This window comes from Alligator mississippiensis, chromosome 5 (assembly GCF_030867095.1).
Source record: "Alligator mississippiensis isolate rAllMis1 chromosome 5, rAllMis1, whole genome shotgun sequence".
Classification (NCBI taxonomy): Eukaryota; Metazoa; Chordata; order Crocodylia; family Alligatoridae; genus Alligator; species Alligator mississippiensis.
In genome coordinates this window covers 9,643,528-9,663,708 of record NC_081828.1, presented here as the reverse complement: position 1 = coordinate 9,663,708, position 20,181 = coordinate 9,643,528, and the positions used below count along the sequence as shown (strand labels likewise).

Sequence of the window (20,181 nt, the reverse complement as noted above, 5' to 3'; positions counted from 1 at the left end):
CTTCTTCTGGGTGTGCACTGGGCTCAGTGCAGGAGTGCACCGAGTTTGAAGTAAAGCACCATTTTTTGTTTGCTTTTTTTTTTTTAGATCTGCAAGCAGCCTAGGATCTTAAGTGCTTGCTGACGGTTTCCAAGTATTGCCAGTATTCTTCAGGAAATCCTGCTAGGCCTCCTGGAAAGTTTTGAACTCCTCCCACAGGAAGTTCTCTACCTGTTTTAAAGACATCTTAAATTGACAGACACCAAAGTAATCTTGGCATTTGCCTTTCAAATCAGCTGAAAGTTCTAGCTGAACCTCTAAAACGTGTGATACAGTAAGATATCGGGTGTACAACAACTGCAAGACTGTTATTAAGGAGAGCATTCTGGTGCCAATATATACTTTGGGATGGAAGAGTTTAGAAAGGAAAGCAGCACCAGTATATGAAGAAGTTTAAGGAGAAGCAAGTTAAGCGTGAGAGTCATCAAAGCTTAAGGAGGGAAAGGAAACGTAGATTAGAAGGGAACCTAACTTACCAAAAGAGCTACTAAACAGAAGAATGCACTTGATTGACTGTTGCTCAGCCTTTGTATACCACTTCCTTAGAAATGCAAACTAGCAACACTAGAAACTACCATGTTCCCCTTCCCAACAGGCTATTAAAACAGTTTTCTGCAGCTCTTCATTAGGTAGCTTTAATGGGATACAAAGTTTACATTCAGTTTAACAGTTATGAAACATTTGATTGCAGGAGGAGGTATTGTTTGGGGGAAAACAAAGAGTAAAGTTCTCTTACATTCCATTTTTCCAACAAGAAAGGCACCATTAGTCTGATATTTGGTTTCAAGTTTATCAAGGAAAATGAAGTAGTAAGGAGCCTGCTGCACCTGTGCAAACTTTACTGTGCCTTTAATTTTAGTATGCTGGTTTTAAAATTAGTTACTGTTCAAAAGTGATGTCATGTCACTGGAGGTATGAACACTCAGATCTCACATGCTCAAATTCATCAATATTTAAATTTTTGACTAGAAACATGTTTAATGTTTTGTTTTAAATTACGTTTAAGTCCACCCCACATGTAATTACTTGATTCTTATACTATGAAGAATTAGTATTTCCCGAATCTCATATTCGGGAGTCTGCATTTGATTTCCTTATCATGGCTATGATTTTCAAGGTAATTCTAAGGGAGTTAAGATTCAGTGCAAATTAGACACATCATTTGCTCCTCTGAATATAGTCAGTAAACACTAATTGCTGTGGCTGGAATTTTCAAACACACATGATCAGAAGCAACCAACATTTCATACAGTATGTTAAAGGTGGCTCAGCCTTGTAACATCTATTTACTGATATGCTTGCCTTCCAAAACACAGAAAATATCCTCTAGTGACTGACGCACACACTGGAGGAATTCTTTCACATTCCTGGCTGGGTAAGCAGAAACATTGCAACCAACCCAGTTATCATGTACTGCATATCCTACACCAAAGCCATTAGGCACCACGGGCGCAAATCCTCCAAACTGCACAGCAGGGCTGGTCAAAGTGCTTGTAGAGAGAATGTTGTGGTTCAGCTGAACATAAGCTTGGTCCTGGTAGAAGTCAGGCAATGGCATACCTTTGGACATTGCCAAATAGCTCAAGCTAAACAGGTGCCGGTCAAATCCTTGACCTGTTAAAAGGAAATACAAAACATCACGGAAATTACTGCTTTTCTGCAGAGAATAAGCCAAGTTGTTTAGCAGGTGAAATAGGTGGCTACTATAGAGGTAAATAACAAGAGGATGGGAAAAAAAAAAAAAAAAAAAACAATAAATGCAGGGACATGCATGCACATGGCAGGAAAGGAGTGGTATAAAAGCTCTCTCCTCCCCCAAGGATGTCATGAAGGCAGAATGCTCAACCTGGAAATTCCTGCTACTGAAGCCTTCTAGCGCACAGAACAACATAGCACTTTCAGCCAGATTAATTTAGATTTTGGTTGCTGGAAGTTAACTCGGCAACTACACCTTGTTTTCAGTTCAGATGCAGAACTGCAAATGCTCTAGCACAGGGGCAGGCAAAATATGGCCTGTGGGCTGCATCTGGCCTACCAGGCACTTTCACCCGGCCCACAATGCCCACCAATGAATTGTACCCCACCCAGCCCTTCTGCCCACAAGAGTAGGAGCAAGGTGCCCACATATACACACACCCCACCAACATACCCTATTGTGCCTCACTCCCACCCTCAAGGGCGGAAGCCGCTGCAGCTGCTGGGGGACCAGCTCGGCTTCCCTGGCATCCTGCTCACTCTAGGCAGCATGTAGGGAAGCAGTGGAAACCAAAGGATGGGGCTACCCATGCAGCCCTCAAAAGCTCATTAAACCTTGTTAAGTGGCCCAGCCCACCCCTGCTCTAGCATCTTGACCTGGTCTTGTCACTTACCCATAGCAGCTTCTTTTGTCAACTGGCTGTGGTACTTGGAGCACTCCATGATCATCCGTTGAAGATCTTCTATGCTGTATTTGGAAGGTTCCCTGAGGAAAGCATCTGAACACTTCTTTGTGTAGATGGAGGCAGGACGGATGGTCTCCGTGCGACCATGTTTGAAAGCTGCAGTGCTACAAGACTCGTATGTGGCGACCGTCTGGCCATTCTGCCGGAGGAAAGCCATCTGGAAGGAGAGCTGAGCCACAGCATCAGGACTTACCTTCTTCTGCTTTAAAAGCTCCTTGCCTCCTTTCTCAAACTGAATACTGTCAAGAGTCAGGCTTTTCACAGCAGCATCAAACTGTTCTTTGGCTTTGGCAATTCCTGTTTTTAAGGCATCATTCAGGTTAAAATCAAGTTTCTGCACAGCTTGGGAAGAGTCAACAGCAGCAGGTTGAGACTGTGGACTAACAGCGGGTGCCTGGGTGCTGTCTTTAAACACCTCGTTCTGGAATCTCACCACAGCCACCCCATCTCCCCAAGAGTGCTCAAAATGAATGGCTGAAGTGCCATCTTTGGTTATAATAAGGTTGAAGGATTTGTCATACCAGCGATTAGTACCATCTCCATGCAGCATGACATGGGACAAGTGTTCAAGGTCTTTAATGGGGAAATCATCCAGACACAGACAGAAGAGAGCAGAGTCCACTTTGTGAAGGGCTTCTTCATTGCCATTATCAAGTAGCTTCTGCCTCAGTCCTGCCCACACGTCTCTGTTTTCACTGGTTAGATAACTAAGAGGGAAGGCTGGGGCTGCACTGCTATCAGAAAGAATGTATTTTAGGTGTGCTTGGATTTCTGAAGGTTTCACAATGTTCCCATCTCCGTCAATGACATTGAAAACATAAAAATTCCCATTTCTGAGCACAAGTAAGTGTTTTGCCTTTTCATCTGTGAAAAGCTCATCTCTATTGAACTTCGGCAGCCGTGTGGAATTGAAAAGCCTGAAATACTGAGACATATCTAGGGGATAAGCATTGACCATGTAGGCACCATACCAGGAAAGGGACGATGGCACAAATCGAATGAGCTTTTTAAACATCTCTGTGTCACTTTTGGCTGGATTAAGGTGAAAAACCTCTGGCTCTAGGTAGCCAGCTCTGAGGGTCTTCAAGAAACGGAGGGCAGAAACAGTCATGTTAGTTGCTCGTGTCAGCTGGTCATTATATTCAGCTTTGGGGTCAGGATTGAAAGCCATAAATGGATTAAAATTCAAAACTACAGACTCACGTGCCCTTAGATACATATCAAACCAGGGACCTAAAAAAAAAAAAATTAAAAAAAAAATATTAACACAGGGACAGTTGGGCTAGTTATAAAAGCATTACGTTTAGAATCATCTGTATCAGAACGTCAAGTGTATTAAATAGCCTATGAAAATTCCTGCCTCTGAATGAGTTAGTCTGAAGTTAAGGGCACCTTGACAGCATTATGTGGGCACTACCTCTCTCTACTCACTTAGTACAGAATGTCAGACACCATATTCAGTTATACGTCAAGGCATGTGAGAACACATCAAGGCACATTAGGACTCCACTCTCTCTCCAGTAAAAAAATGTCACTCCTACCAACACCAGTGGGAAGTTTGCACAAGATCTAGAGTGGATCTAGTTGACACCACATTTGCCATTTTCTTTTGGGTGAGACTTAAAATCACACGCTGAAGCTCAGGTCTCCAGAGGTGAAAGATTACCATCCCTCAGAGTGTTATGACTCCATTGCTCACCGTGGAATAAGCCACTTAACCCGAGACCTGAAAGTCAAGAGCGGAAGGATCTGCATGCAGCTGCAGCAAGTAATTTTAAAAAGACCCCATTTACCTAATAATGCCCAATCAGTCAGTGATAAGTCTGCCACACTTCCTCTCAACAGCAGGTTAAGACTGATCATCCTTTGAAGAAAGAGAGGAAATAACTGGGGGACTGATAGCAATGATACACAAAGACTCCCTAGTCAGAATCCAGCCCATCTAAATGAGTGAAGGACATTACTCAGAAAGTTGATCAGCAGCTGATCTAAGAAGTTGGAGATTCGTGGTATAATTCTCAGTGACCAGCAGTTTCACTGAAGGCAAGGATTTAAGGCCTTGGCAGGGCAGCATAAGGAAGCTTATACTGCTGCTCCTTGTGCTACACACAAATCATCTAGTGCAGTGGTTCTCAACATTTTTTGTACCATGACCCATGTGTAAACATTGATGGCCAATCCCGACCTGGTAAATAGTTTAAGTATTTAAACATCCTGCCAGCCTACAAGGGGAACCCACAGTTTCCCACATTTTTCTCCTTTATAGGAGAAAATTTGTGATTTTCCATGTTTTTCTACAATTGTTCACGACCCTTTCATATATTCTTGTGACCCATTTTTTGGTCATGACCCACGGGATGAGAAACGCTGATCCAGTGCTATCCAGCCAGTACTGTCCACTAACACATATCACTTACATTTGAAGTCTGCTGGAAGGAACATGAACAAATAAGAAACAATTCACTAACCTAAACACTACCTGCTTTCTCTTTTCTTTCCCTCTCTTCATTCTCTCTGTCTCCATTTTGTCTCCTATGTCCTCTCTCTCCTTTTCTTTATTCTGGTCTTCCTCTTTTTGTGTCTTTCCTTTCTTGTTCTTTAAACGAATATAATGCTCTGTGGTTTTTTTAAGACTAGAACACTGTCCCCTTATTCAGTCATCCTTCCCTGCCTTCTCCAAGAGTTCAGTTTTCAGCAGGCAGCTGCAGGACAAGTTAATGATTGAACTAATGTTAGATTAGTTTCCTCAAGGATGCTTTTAGTTTTGAATTCCTCCATTGAGCTACATACCAAAATAAATTTGCAATTATCCTTTAAAAATGTTATCTTAAAAATAAACAGAGTATATTTTTTCAATATTCCTCCACAACCTATGGCAGCAACAGTCTAGGAGACTCTATTCCCCTAGAACAGTGATGCCTAACCTTTTCACCCTGTAGGCCAGATGGGCAATGCCAGGTTCGTCCATAGACTGGATTCAGCCAGTGGGCCCCATCCAGCTGTATGAGAGGCAGAAGATGGGGGCAGCCCAGCCTCAATCTGGCTACATAAGCGGGGGGGGGGGGGGGGGGGGGGGGAGGAGAGGTTCAGTGCCTATCTGGCTGTGTTGAGAGTGGGGGATGAAAGGGGTGGCCTAGCCCAGGTCAGGCCACATTGGTGGGGGAAAGGAACAGCCTAGTCCCGGTCTGGCCAAGCAGCAATGGCTCAGGCCAGGCCAGATCCAGCCGCTCAGGATCTGGCAATTTGCTAGTGGAGGTGGAATGGCAGCATTAACTGCCGTTGCTCCACAGCCACCAAATTTCCCAAACCATGGGAGATCCCCATAGGCCAGACACCATGGCTCTGTGGGCTGGATCTGGCCTGCACCAGGGGTTGCGCAGTCTTGCCATAGAACATCAGGGGACAGGATTTTCCTGCAAAGACGCAATATGTCCTGCATTTTAGTAAGATGCTCTCAGGCAAGGATATTTTGAAATAAGGATCTTACAGCAACATTAACTTTATAAACTTAACTGATGTACAGTAGAGTATACTACATATTGTATCATTCTGTACTCTGCTTTCCTATGGTAGAGCACTGAGTATACTGCAGTGCCTATGTAAAAAAAAACCCTTTTACATAGGCACTGCAGTATACTCAGTGCTCTACCATAGGAAAGCAGAGTACAGAATGATACAATATGCAGTATACATCAGTTAAGTATATAATTCACCTAACTGCATAATACAAAGCCCATCCCAATATGTCGTATGCTGCATCCACTAACAGACACTTGTTATCTGTATGTTGGTTAAGGGCATAAGCCACTTAAGCGTATAGCATCTTTCAGCCCCACTTTGTAACATAAATGAACTCCAGTTCACTGCATAGAAACAGTAAAGTGGAAACAGCTTTCAAAGGGCTCTGTTAGAAACCCTGAAATGAGGGGAGCTGCTCAGTTTTAACACTAACACCACTGTGAACAAAGCTTGTTATGTAGGCAGCATTGCCAGTCCTGTGACATGAGCAGCCCTGACACTGAACAGCCTCCCTCATTTTCAAGGCTTCTAAGTTAGTTTTGGGGCTGCTGATACTATAACACTTCGAGCACCGTGTACTTATGCAGTGCTGCCTGCATTATATTTGGACAAGTACGTAGCTCTTATCTGCACATTTGAATGGCACTGAGCCCCAAACAAACTGTTCTTTTTTCCAGAGAGTTCTGCTCATGGACAGACACAAATCTTTTGCTTGTCTTAAATGTGATCTGCACATGAAAAGTGTCAGTGTTGTGGCTGACCATGCCATCTACCCTCATTTTTATTCTGATAGCGCCACTCTTCCAGACTTTCCCCCTCCCCATTCTGTTCTCCTAGTCAGAGGTTTAAATTACTTTATTTCCAAATGAAAGGTTTTTCTCCATTGTTTGGTATGCTGAACCATATCTGTGGGAAATATTCTCTTGTGTCCATTACAGACACTGTCCTAACCAGCTCAAAGGTCTAACATCTCTTCCAAATATACAGCTGGTCCAATAAAAAAAATATGCAAGAAACAAGGGTTTTTTGGTTTGACTGTAGCTGGACCATAACAGCTACAATATCACTCCAACTCTATCAATTAGCTCAGACTTTGCCAATGGCAGTTCACAGTTTGCTGTTCAGAGTGCAAACAGAGAGAAGCTTAAATTTTAACGTTTTATTCACTGCATTATGAGCTGCCAGTTCATGCAGGCCTTTGCTAAAAACAAATCCCCACATTATCCCACTACAAATCTTCCTACCTGAGATGTAACTAGTGTGTTTGTTCTGCTTGTCTTGGGCAACTAGCTGCTTGTGCAGTTCTCTTCCAATTCCACTTTCAAAGCGGCGAGCGATTTCTTCCGTTTTCCTACAACAACAAGTCGGTCAAAATGCCAGCTCAAGGCGTTTTAAGAGATACATGTTCTCATATAGGCTGGCAGGGGAAAGGGACGCTGAAGCATGCTACAGCGTGATTTGGTACCTTGCTTTTCATACCTGAATTGGTCATCATCTAAGAGAGGCTTCTGGGCGTTCAGGTATCTTCTAACACTATCTTCAAGTTTGGGAATTGGCAACCTGAGGGGAGATAACACAGGAGATTGCTGTTTATCAAGCTGGTCCATATAGCACTTTACAAACTGCACAGCAATCCCCACGATCCCATCAAAAGCTGGTATCATACAGGGCCCCTCTAGACATCCAGATAAAGGCATGATACGATTGGATGCACAACCCACACAATCGCATCTCCTGCCAAGCCACACGTGCATGGCAGGAGGCTTGATTTTGGGATGCAGCATCAGCTCCCATCACACCTTATTGCCAGTGTAGGCGGAGTCCGGGATCACCATCCTGGGCTCTCCCTGCACCGAAATATAGCAGGTTCCCACAGCTGGGAGTCCTGCAGCTAGTGGGGCTCACAGCCATAGCAATGCATGGGCTGCTACCATGGCTGGGAGCCCCGCAGCAGCTGACAGGGCTCCCAGCCACAGGGGAGCACCTGGCCAGAAGTTCAATTAACACAGGGGCAGGCAATTGTTTCAGGCGGAGGGCCACTTACTGTGTTTTGGCAAGCCATCGAAGGCTGCATGATAGGCAGCCAGGGGCAGATATATATTAATTTTCTAAGTTTTTTAGGGGTCCCGCAGGCCAGACAGAATGGCCTGGTGGGCCGCATTTTGCCCGCCCCTGAATTAACGGCATAAGAACAAGCCAAAAGTTAAACCACAAAGCTATTCCACAAAAAATGTGGAATAGCTTTGTGGTTTATTCCTCATTTTTCCCCCCACGATGAACTCATCGAGCGCGTGGCGGGGTCACAACTTAAGACACGACTAAGTGGTAACTGGCACATCGATGATCCTGTTTGTGGGAAATCCTCTCTTCTTTCCATTACAGACCCGGTCCTACCTAGCTCAAAAGCCTAACACCTTTTCCAAACACACAGCTGGTCCAAGAAAAGCTACTGCAGAAACAAAGGGGTTTTGGGGACGTTTCCCAGGCTACCACGGCTACATGAAGGGTGTAGACGGGGCCTACAGACAACACCAGAGACTACCGTTTATCCCGGTGGCGCACGTGGCACGTGGAGAAGAGCCGGGCAACGCCACAGCACCGCGGGACACCGGCGTCGCGCAGAAACCGGCTGTTGATGCGCCTAGTTGTGGATCCTGGGCTCGGGCCCTTCCAGGCGCAACTAGAAGCCTCCCTCGGTAGGGAAGCCGCGTCAACTGATTTCGGGGGACAGCTAAAAAGAAAACGAGGTGCAAAATGAGCGCACCAAGGACGGGGCCAAACCGAGCACGCGGGACAGGAGCCGGCAAAACGCCTGGCCCGGGACAGGAGAGCGGCCCGGCCGGGGGGACGGCAGTGACCGTGCGGTATCTGTGTCTGAGACCGCGCTGTCGTCCATCTCAGCGTCTCCTAAGGCTTCTCTCTCGGCCCTGCACGTGCCCCCGGGGCCCGGCCCGGCCCAGGACACCCCCGCCCGGGGCGCTCACCGCGGCAGGCTGCGCTGGTAGTGCAGGGTGGGCACGACGCTGCGCTGCAGGAAGTCGGCGGCGCGGTGGGCCCCGCGCAGGCCGGGGGCGGGCGGCAGCCGGCGGGCAGCGACCAGCAGCTGCTGCCGGGCGGCCATGGCGCGGGGCCGAGCTGGGTCCGCCCCGCCCCGCCCCGCCCCGCCCCGCCGCGCCCCGCGCTTCCGGGTCAGGTCGGGGCCGCGCGGCCTAGCGCAGGCCTGAGGCGCGGCCTTCAGCGCAGGCACAAGCGGCGAGTGTAGGCCCGAGGCCTGCCCCTCAGTGCGGGCCCGACCGCAGCCTAGCGCAGGCCCGAGGCGCGCCCCTCAGAGACAGTCGCCAGATTAGCGCGGGGCTACAAAGGTGTCTGCTTATGAAGCAACAACCCCCCGCCATGATCCCCCTGTAGCTGTTCCTTGACGTCCTCCTGCACCTGTGGGGAGCCGCCGGGGTCTGGGGCCGGAGCACCCCGGTACAAACCCGGCCGCCCCAGCTCTGCTCACCAACCCCGGTGGAAACGTGCAGGTGGCTTTGCATGGCATAGTTTCAGGATTTTCCAAGGCTTTCTGAGCACCCGCACACACAACACACGCACTTGTGATGAAGCACGCCAGTAAGATGGCGAAGCCGGGCGCTGGGAAGTTAGAAACTACCGTGAGGAAGGTCACTTCTGCAAATTAGTTTGGCCTCATGGAGTGTGTACGTTGGGATTCAGTCTTTAATGACAGGATCACATGCTTTTTTCCTCACACGCTTTTCTTCAAGAGAAAAATAGAGGACGTCAAGGCGTCTGGTTTTGTGTTAATAGAGGACAGAGGAGCAGAAAACCAGAATGTCCTCTGATGGCCGCCCAGCTCCCGTGTGAGGGGAGACCCGAGAGGCCGTTGCAAAACAGTTAAAGAATTTATTTGATTTTTTTGCAAAAACCTTGTTGGTCTAATAAAAGATATCGCCTCTACTACGAGTCCTGATTGCAAAACAAGGTGCTTGAGGGGACAGGAGCAGGGCGTGCGGGAGACTCGAGGGCGAAGAGAAAGTCTCTGGGGATTTGGTGCCGACTCCCTCGCAACGCAAGAAGGAGCAGTCTCGTTCTCTGTTCCTTACGCCATTTATGATTGCGCTTTTCCAGCCTTTTGATACATACATTTACCAGCAACAAACCCCAGACCTGCTTCAGTTAATGAAGTTCAATCTCACCGAGTCTGCCCCGTTGTGATAGTCCGGTTCAAAGCGTGATCTGCCCTGCCTGTGAGCTAATATGGTATAAGACCGCAATTTCTGCCTGTTTGAGATCTGTAATTTTCACTGCTCTCTTTCCAGGCCAACACAAGAACGAGGGGTCCGCAAACGACAGGAGCAGGCGGGCAGGTTAAAACAAACAACCAAGCAGCCTTTGTCACCCGGCCTGTTGGTCCCCGGCGCAGCTCGGTGCCGCCCGGCCCGGTGGAAGCTGCCCGGTCCACAAAGGGAGTGGAGGAAAGGGGCGCCCGTCGCTGCTGAGCAGGGGAGTGAGGGGCATGGCCGGTCATCAGCACTTTCTAGGCCTTAAGTGCTGGAAGCTGCACGTGAGAGCAACAGTGGAAAAACCTTGGTCAGACCCAGGTCACTCAACCTTTCAGCACCCGCTCTCTGCCCCTGTGCGACACAGGCCTATTTGCCATTTTAGGGGTTCGCGGACAAAAGACCCACCGAGTGAATGCACTCAGAAAGGGAGGCTACTCGAACAAAACAGGGATGGGATTGGAGGTCAAAGGTTCAAAACAAGTGCAACAAGCAGGGGACACCAAGCAGAGGCCGGGAAGGTGGGCCCCAGTCCAGGCACACGGGATGGAGGTGGTACAGGGCCCAAGGCCCTGTTTCCAGGATGCAGGACTGGACTGATGTGGAGCTGGTCCCAGCACACACCGCTGAGCAGGGCAGCACAGAGCCCTGGGGCCCGAGTCCCAGCAAACAGGACTGGGTAGAGGCGATGTGGGACCCAAGGCCCTGATCTCAGCCTGTGGGGCCAACTGGAGGCAACACAGGCTCCTGTGGCCCCATCCCAGCACAAGGGATTGGAAGGAGGTGGCACAGAGCCCTGATCCCAGCACATGGGGCTGGGTCGGGGCAGCATATGTCCCCCTCCTGGCACGTGAGATCAGACCAAGGTGGCGTGAGGCCCTGGAGCCAGACTTCAGAAGACGCAGGGTCCAATCTGGGTGTGAAGGTCCAGTTCTGGCACGCAGCGTCTGATCCAGCCCATGGACCAGCCTTGCACCACTCTTTTGGCCCATAGGACTAAATTGCTGAGCACCACTGGTGTAGATCATTCACTTAATGGAGGACTAGAGCACATGACACAGAGAAAACTAAGCAGAGCTGGGATCATTTAATCTGGTGAAAACTTGGGGATTTGATAGCAGGTTTGTAATACAGAGAGGACTTCTATAAAGGGGATGGTGATCAACTGTTCTTTGTGTCTCCAGGGGACTGGACAAGTAGTAATGGGCTTAAATCTTAACAAGGGAAACTGAAGATGGACATTAGGAAAATATTTCTAACTACAGAGTAGTTAAGTACTTGAACAGACTACTTGCAGAGACTCTGGAGCCTCCGTCACTGGGAGTTACAATTGTCTGGGATGGTTTAGATTTGGACAAGGCTGTGAGGGTTGGACTCGCCAACCTCCTGAGGTCCTTTTCTGTCTTTTTTGGCTGTGATTCTGAGGGCCCTGCTACATGTTCAAATTAAAGCTAGATAGAAACCAGCTATGGGGTTGTTACACATTTTCAAACACTAACTTTCTAGCTTATTCATTCTTTTTCTACCTGGATGATCATTTCTATCATGTTCATAATTTGAACATGTAACTGGTCTAAATTTATTACACAATGAGTTCATTGTGTGATAATTACTTTGCACTTGTGGCTGGTGTTACTTTGCGTGTGTGGCCGGCTTAATTTTATTGAACAGTTAACTGGTTAATTGCATAATATATGTAATGTACAGCAGGGACCTGTGATATCAGTTACAACTCTCCAAGATAGCTTGTGTGAGGTGCTGAGCATCTTGCAGAATCAAATTCATCTCTGTCTTTGTTAGGCCAATGGGATAACCCCATTTTACAGATGGGTAAACAGGGAGCTGACATGTCTTGTCCAAAATCATAGTGCTTCACTGAGTTTTTTGCTGCTTTTAGTTGATTAAAATTTGTCTGGACCTTAACAGTTCAGACTGAAATATTCATCTCAGATGTCTGCCTAAGTATGCATATTATTTGGAATGTTTCAACAGAAACAGTTCAGGTGTTTATAAGAAATAAGCGAGAGAAAGTATGGTTTCTAGTCCATATGCAAACATTTTTATGGCCGTTTCCCTGAAAAGAGGAATGGGATTTTACACATGCTAAGGAGAGACCTGCTAAGAGTTTGACAGCTCAGTTCTCAGAGGAACTGTGTGCATCCCAACCCAGAGCTGCCCCTCTTTCCCCCAAGGCTCGTAACACCAGGCACAGGTAGTAAAAACAAAGAAACTTCCTCTGTGTTTTCAGTGACCCTGGTGAGGCTACCCAAACAGGCTGAAGAAGGAGGAGGCCTGTCAGAAACACTGAAAGGGGCAAAGACAGACTATGTAGGAAGAGGAAAGACTCACGTCAGTACGAGGCAGATGGAAACTGGGCATAAACAGGTTATAAGGGAAAGGGGAGATTGACAGACTGCAGGCACGGTCAGAGAAGAAAGCATAGGCAGGCTCTGTAACCACTAGACTACACTCCCTGAACTAGATCTCAGGTTTCCTGACTGATCGTTCCTCTACAGCCTGTTAATGAGCTGTGATACGTGTCATGCCCCCTCCCCAGGAGATGGCCCTCCCAGATGATAACCTGCCCTGGCTATCAATTACATAGCTGCCTCTGGTGGCAGAGATCTGTGATGTAGAACAGTGGAGTTCAACGTTTTGGCCCCGCAAGTCAGTTGAATGGTGCAGGGCCAGTCCGTGGACTGGATCAGGCCCCGTGCCATCCCTGTGCACCTGGATCAGGTCCCAGGGCCTTATGCTGGCTCCACCAGCCATGCTTGTTTGGATCTGGGCCCTGGGACTCTATATCACCTCTGCCTGGCCTCATACACCAGGATCAGGCCCCCGAGACCCCACACCATCTCCACCTGGCCCCACAAACTGGGATCAGTGTCCTGCTCCACCTCTGTCTGGCCCTGTGAACTGGGATCAAGGCCTCAGGGCCCTGTATCACTTCTGCCTGGTCCCACACACTGGGATCAGGCACTCTGCTTCCCTGTGTTTCCAATCTAGAAGCTGGGCCACAGCCCCTGGGGCTTCTTACATACCTGTGCGGAGCCCCATGGGCCAGATGTCCCAGCACCAGGGGCTGGATCTGGCCCATGGGCTGGGGATTGAGTACCCCTGGTATAGACCTAGCAGTTCCAGCTCTGGTCACAAACCATAGTGGAAACTCACATGTGGCTTTGCATGGCATAATTTCAGGATTTTCTTAGGCTTTTATTTAAAGCCTAGGAGAGCACCTGTGCACACAACACACACACTTGTGATAAAGCACATTAGTAAGATGACAAAGCTGAGCACTCAGAAGTTAGAAAGTACACTACGGAAGGTTGCTTCTGCAAATTAGTTTGGCTTCCTGGAGTGTGTACATTGTGATTCAGTCTTTACTGCCATGATCAAATGCTATTTTTCCAAAGAGCCCTTGCCTCAATGCAGGACACTGCATTCACCTAATGAGCAGTAATTCAGTATATTGTTTTTCCTCTTTCTTCAATATGTAGTCCCATGCCTTATGTACTGGGTGCTTATTCGGTGCGTGTTTCTGAAGACAGAACTGCTTTCTCATGGGCTTTTCTATGGCACTCATATGTAATATACAGTGCTAAATATAATGTTGTAACCCCCACAAATATACAGTACGTTATATGTTTAAAAACATTGCAAAATGCTAAAATAATGGTTCAAATGCTGTAATAAAACTACAGTGAGTAGTAGCAGCATATGGCAAACAGTTGCAGCAGTATATTTTTGTGAGAGATTCACTTTATAATTCTAACAATCAGTGTTTGAATTCAATTAGTGTGATGCTTAGACATCCCAAAGGAAAGCAAAGCAATCCATGTGGCTTAGTCTGATAATCCCCTGAAAGTAAATTGGCCCCTGCTCTAATCAACATAGAGGAAAAAGTGAAATCATTTCAGTCTCGAGATAACAACAAATACTAAATCCCATCCCATGCTTTGTATGTTTTTCTACAGTGGAATTCTCTGTTCCTTAGGATGTAGTTAGGATTGCACTTTTCCAGCCTTGTGCTACATTCATTTACTGGAAACAAACCCCAGACCTGCTTCTGTTAATGAAGTTTGGTCTCACCAAGTCTGCCCCGTTGTGATAGTCTGGTTCAAAGTGTTATCTGCCCTGCCTGTTAGCTAATACTGTACAAGACCATACTTTCTGCCTGTTTAAGATCTATAATTTTCACTGCTCTCTTTCCAGGCCTGAATATTAGGACACTGTAATGCAAAGGTTGAGCAATGCAAGACAATATTATTTTTCTTTTAAATGGCTGTCCCCTTGTTTTGAATGACTACTACATTCTGTTCTAATTTTCCAGAGTTCCCTAATCTTCTTGCAGGTTCTTAATGATGTAGTCAATAATAGGATTGTTGGTATTAAATTGGAACAATAATGCCAGCTGCATGCTTGGTGGCTATTGGCAGAAGGGTGACCTTGCAGGTCAGCTAAGCAGTACTGGAAGTGCTTTGATCTGATCTATACAGAGCTAGAGCTGCCTGTATTCTAACCAGAGAAGCTGGCGAGGTCTCTCTTCATGGGATGCTGATTCTTCTCCAAAGAGCACTGAGGAGAGCATGGCAATGGCTTTTGATGCAATGCTGGCTCGGATCAAGGATGTTTGTAAAAGGAATGGCTTGCTCATTCTCTCAGTATTGTCTGTCATAGTGGGATGTCTGCTCGGATTCTTCCTTAGGACCAGGCGACTCTCTCAGCAGGTTAGTAACAAACAAACACAGCACTGGGTCGGAAATGCCATAGCTATGTAACAAAGCATGAGACAGAACAACCTCCAGGATTTCAGGACGGACGCTCCAAGATACGGACGTATTTTTTTGCCTGCGTAATATTGTATAGGAGACTACTTTGTTTCGTGTGGGTCTTCCTGCAGATTTTACCTACAATATGTTACACAAACTATCTGTCCTTAAGACAACTGTAGGTCTGGTATAAGAAGCACATTGTAATGTTACATGTGTAGTTAAAAACACAGGGCTCTGAAACTCAATGAAGTAAATTATTGACTAGAAGTAGTAAAACAGTAACCTGTTAAAACCCGGTGAAAGGGTACATTTCATCTGAACCTATATATCCCCTCCAAACACACACCTTCAATGAAAACACTAGGAACCGTTTTCTGATTCAGATACTCAGAGTAACATATGCTCATTTTACATTAAGTGTTGTTTATAAGAACCACATTGAGATATCCCATTTTTTTTAAAAAACAGGTCATTACATTCACTTGGGGATTTCTCCTCAAACACATCTCTGCTGAACTGTTTGGAGGTGCTCATTTCTTTTTGTCCATATTAGTCTAACAGACTAGATAAGCAGCATGAAATGCATCACTGAATTTATACTTTTTGCCAAAGAATATAAACTTTTATTTTAAAAAACTGGTATTTAAAAAAATGTGACAGCTAGACCAGTTGTTTTCTGCTACATGTTAAAAACTTTCCAAGTCCACATAGTAATTTTCATCAAATTAAGTGTGCAAATTTAAGAATGCAGGGATTAGACAGTGAGACCTATTAATAGTAGCCCCCAAGGAGACATTTTATTTAATATTTTACATCTCTGAAAGACGGATGGACAATACCATTTAGTTAACATGAAGTAAACCTTGAAGAAGGGCTAGGATTTTACTGATCTTTGGGGCTGCTGTCTGTGGCTAACAAATTCTCAGTAGCACCTATTTCACTATATTGCTGCTAATGCAGTACACATCCACACACACACATATATATTCACTCATATATATAGTAAATAATTAGGATTATGTAATGAATTTAATTCAGACTAAAGTACTGTTTTACTCATAGACATTTAAATACTATAGCTCCAATATATATGTTATGAAATATATATTTGAGTCATTGAATTTCAGTGTCTATGAGTAAAACAATATTTTAGTCTCTCCTGAATTAGAATTCATTACCTCATTCTAGTTATTTACAACATTCCATCAACTCCCACTACCTCAACCATCAGAAGTGATATGCAGTAGCTGCAAGTAATGTAATCATATCAGCAGCTGTAATATGGGATATGAAAAAAAGATATCTGGCACATCAAAATAATAAACACCTCTCTCCATATACTTATAGGAAATTAGTTATTTCCAGTTCCCTGGGGAGTTATTGATGAGGATGCTGAAAATGTTGATTCTACCACTAGTTGTCTCAAGGTAAGTAAATATATCGATTTCACCCATAATTTCTGCAGTCTCCTGATGAAGCAAGAAAACCATCTTTTTGTTGTTACTGAATTACTGCTTGAGAGCAAGAACCATTGCTGAGAACTGTAGAGTGCATTCATGTTTGTGAGGGATTTATGTACATAATTTGAAAATACATGGCTTCAGCCATTCTGGATCCACAGAAACATCTTGCCAGAATTTCCTGCAGAAGCATTATTTGTATATAAACTAGTTTTTAAATGAATTTACCTTCCTTTACTTCATAAAGGATGATTTGTATATTTGAAGCAAAACAAAAAATTAAAATGGAGTGTAAATCTGTCACCATATCAAACTAAATCTAAACATCAGACTACAGTGTAGCAATAGAAATAACAAATCACATGCAAATCTTATGAAATGGCACAAGTAATTTAGAATCTTCTAAATTGAAAGAGACACAATTGCAGCATGATGATTATTAAAACAGCATATATGGCTACTGACAACCATATGTTTGCCATTTGCTTTAATTAGAGTGGTGGGAGCTTTGAAAATGAGACTCATAAATCACTTGGAAAACAGAAAAAAAACCCCAAGGTAGATCATGGACTTGAAATATCCCCTCTGTCTCCTTCTAGGAATTCATGAAATACAAATATGTGTTGTCTGATACCCTGGCTGCATAATAGGGTTTCTTACTGCGTTTCTATTCTACATCACTTTTAATGTCATTCTCAAAAAAATGATTTCAACCGAATGGGAAACATTTTATATAATAAGTGAGAGAAAACTGTGAGGAAAAATGGGGTTTGTAAAATATGTCTGAATCCTTACTGGCAGCATTTGCCAAAGGTGACTCTAAGGGCTCATTTAGTCAGACCTTCTATAAAAGGGCCCAGAGCAATGAGAAGGAATTTGGTTCCAAACCCAAAGCTAGTTTTTTGCTTTGCTTTGGTTTTGCCAAAAATTCCTATTGCTGTTGGAAAGCACCTGAGAAAGAGTTTAACTAGGAAAGAGCACCCACAGCTGGGAGAATTGGGTTAATGTTAGTGTCTGTCTTGATCTGGTAGGGTGTGCTACACACTTCTAATATTAGCAGAGCAGGATCCTGTAAGCCAGGGGTGTCAAACTCCTCTGTCCCTTTCCCCCTGTCCTCTGGCCACATCTGAACTGCAGGGCTCCTTGCAGGCCAAATCCAGACATGGCAGTGGTAGTAGGGTGAGTGGCAGCCACCAGTGTGCTAACTAATGCAGCCATCACTCATCCCCAGAAGGGCTCCATACCCTGGATTTCAGTGGTGGGCTCCACCTATGAATTCCTGGCCCCTCTACAGGCCCTTCAGGGCACATACCATGGCCCACAGGTCATACAGTTGGCACCCCTGCTATAAGCATTCTTTATCAGTAAATTAGCATGACTTGTGCAGAAAAGTGTGGCCAATAAACATGCAGTTCCTCTAATTAAGGAAATATTTCAAGCAAAAATCAAATGTATTACATACAGTGTCTTTAATACTTACATATCATACAAACTATAGCATTTTCTCTGTACCAACTATTATTATTCTTATATTATCATGGCATGCATTTAAGGTGATTGTAATATTCTATATGGTGTTCCTAAACCAGTGGTTCTCAACCTTGTTATACTTAAGGCATCCCTCAGAAAATGCCAGGGCTTAATTTTCACTCACTTTTTGACTACAGAAAAATAACAGAGTCAGTCTTCAGTTGCAAGAACTCAGAAAGACCTCAACAGGCCAGAATATTTTTAACACTATGGATTCCTGTGTAAAATCTGGGTTTTTCTTGTAAAACATGTTTGCACACCAAACAGTGCTAGTATCGTATGGCACTGTATTGGATGGCACCTTGTGGCATCCTTGAAAATAACTTGAGGCATCCCTAGGTGCCCTGGTACTCTAGTTGAGAATCACTGTCCTAGACTGTCATCCCTTTGGGGTTTGTAAGCTGCCGGTTGTTTGGCACAGTTCTCGTGCTGTACAATTCTGGGAGCGCTTTGGACTCTATAAGTATAACAACCTTAATGATAACAAAAATTGAAATAAGAGCCCAGATCTTTAGCTATTATTTAGAAATGCATCATATAGACCAGGAAGGGTATGCACAGCTTTGTGCTAGGCTGGCTGCCATAATTTAGAATAGCTTTTCATCTGCTCTATGTTGCTCTGGGTTGTTCTGATGTAACAGCCAGGTATCAGTGGGACATAGCAAAGCTCCTGCCATGTTTTCTATGCTGACAGCAGCAAGGTGGGGACATGCCAGCTATGCTTAGCTTACCCTACCAGAGAGTCACTTCAATCTGGAGTAGCTTTCCTATGCCTACCAATCCCTTACACAGTGCCAGAATCTGGCAGTGGTACAATGCAAAGCTACCAGATGGCTGCACAGCATTGCAGCTTGTTGCCCTTGCTATCCTTGGATTTTTTCTTAAAGCCCCAGTTCCTGGAGTCAGAGGAACACATCAGCATTTCAGCTTTCATTTAAAAACAAGTTTCTAGTCTCTCAGCTCCAGGGAAGAGCTTAAAATGTGAATTCTTAAGTCTCAAAGAACAAACAACAAACCATCAGAGTCCAACTCTGTATACTCTTTTAAATCTCTTGGTTTGTAAATTGACCTAATGCTTTTTGTAAGATGGGGCCAGTTTATGCTATCTGAAAGACTGGCAACATTTCTATAGATTGTGCACTATACAATATTTAATAGAGTTACAGAGAAGGGAAATAGGAGATGTTCAAGGAAGAGCTGTAGTGCAAGGGAGAATCACCCATGAAGAAAGAGTGGGATATGGGCTGAAGGCTTGAATAGGGCCACAAAAGAGAAATGTCCTTTTCCAAACCTTCTAGAACTTTTTCACTTTTATCTCCTCTTCCTTGAAAGAAATGGCAGGAACAGTGGCCTGCAAGGGAAGCCCAGCATTGCTGACAGACAGTCTAAGGATGGCCAGAGCTTCTGGGACTTGCTCCCAGTTTCTGCAGCAAGGCTGAACATGCTCAGCTCACAGTGGAAGAATTGAAAGGAATTTAAAGGAAACTTAAGCATATCTACTGGAGCAAAGCTGTTTGATTTTTATTTTAAATGCTACATATTGGTAGGTATACAAGTCAGGACTACAACAAAGTATTCCAGAAAATGTGCCCAGTTGTACTCTGGTTAATGTCAATAGGAGTTTTTCCCTTAACTTTAGTGGAAGAAGCTGGCACAATGTACTTGTAAAACCAAACAATAAACCAGGCTGTAATAGGGAACAGTCAGCCCTGTTGAGAGACCCCAGCTGTGGCACATGGATAGAGAGTGAGACTCCCACTAGGGACTTTAAAAAGCTCCCAGAAAAGAATTCTGAGGAGAGAAAAGTGAGCATGAGTTAAACAGCCTGCTGCATGGAGGGAGCAGAGTGAAAAGGCTCCCCTCCTAGCACTGGGGACAGGACATATGGGTTGGTTTTGTTTGCTTATTTATTTGTTGGTTTATTGCTTAAAAACTATATCTTATTTGGAAGGACTGGTTGAGGAACTCATCAAGGAGCAAAACCCACCTGTAGAAGTAACCTGCTTACACAGACTCATCCAATTAACACACAAAGATAATATGGCTACCAAGGCAAAAGGAAGGAAGGAAGCAAAAATGGTTGGAGGGAGGGAATAAACTTAACCAACTTTAATAACCTGTCCCAAAATCCGCAGTT

The 20,181-nt window shown here is 45.1% G+C and overlaps 2 protein-coding genes across 4 annotated transcripts in view; one reads left to right on the top strand and one right to left on the bottom strand.

The window, feature by feature from the left end:
- Positions 1-658: 658 nt before the first annotated feature.
- CPT2 (carnitine palmitoyltransferase 2) lies at positions 659-9,135 on the bottom strand. 3 transcript variants are annotated; one of them, XM_006259613.4, is made up of 5 exons: positions 8,984-9,135; positions 7,479-7,559; positions 7,244-7,350; positions 2,409-3,713; positions 659-1,653 (listed from the first exon to the last, which is right to left on the bottom strand). In XM_006259613.4, exons 1-5 carry the CDS (start codon positions 9,118-9,120, stop codon positions 1,322-1,324), a joined length of 1,962 nt encoding a protein of 653 aa, XP_006259675.3. In that variant the 5' UTR covers positions 9,121-9,135; the 3' UTR covers positions 659-1,321. The 3 variants fall into 3 exon arrangements, with proteins under 3 accessions (XP_006259675.3, XP_059583821.1, XP_059583822.1); XM_059727838.1 differs by lacking the exons at positions 7,479-7,559; positions 8,984-9,135 and adding exons at positions 4,274-4,344; positions 4,949-5,182 and having other exon boundaries at positions 7,244-7,333; XM_059727839.1 differs by lacking the exons at positions 7,479-7,559; positions 8,984-9,135 and adding an exon at positions 4,274-4,344 and having other exon boundaries at positions 7,244-7,333.
- A 4,961-nt stretch (positions 9,136-14,096) lies between these two features.
- SLC1A7 (solute carrier family 1 member 7) overlaps positions 14,097-20,181 on the top strand; it is a 95,589-nt gene continuing 89,504 nt past the window's right edge. The window contains exons 1-2 of the mRNA XM_006259610.4: positions 14,097-15,009; positions 16,402-16,481. Coding sequence (XP_006259672.3) covers positions 14,869-15,009; positions 16,402-16,481 — 221 coding nt within the window. The 5' untranslated portion in view covers positions 14,097-14,868. The remainder of the gene's footprint in view (positions 15,010-16,401; positions 16,482-20,181) is intronic.

Bases quoted from the DNA above. Each gene is read 5' to 3' on its own strand.
- CPT2 (XM_006259613.4), bottom strand. From the start codon at position 9,120: ATGGCCGCCCGGCAGCAGCTGCTGGTCGCTGCCCGCCGGCTGCCGCCC. The intron at 7,351-7,478 runs GTATGAAAAGCA...TTGTTGTTGTAG, and splicing joins TTAGATGATGACCAATTCAG to GAAAACGGAAGAAATCGCTC. The intron at 1,654-2,408 runs GTAAGTGACAAG...TCCTTTTAACAG, and splicing joins GACAAAAGAAGCTGCTATGG to GTCAAGGATTTGACCGGCAC.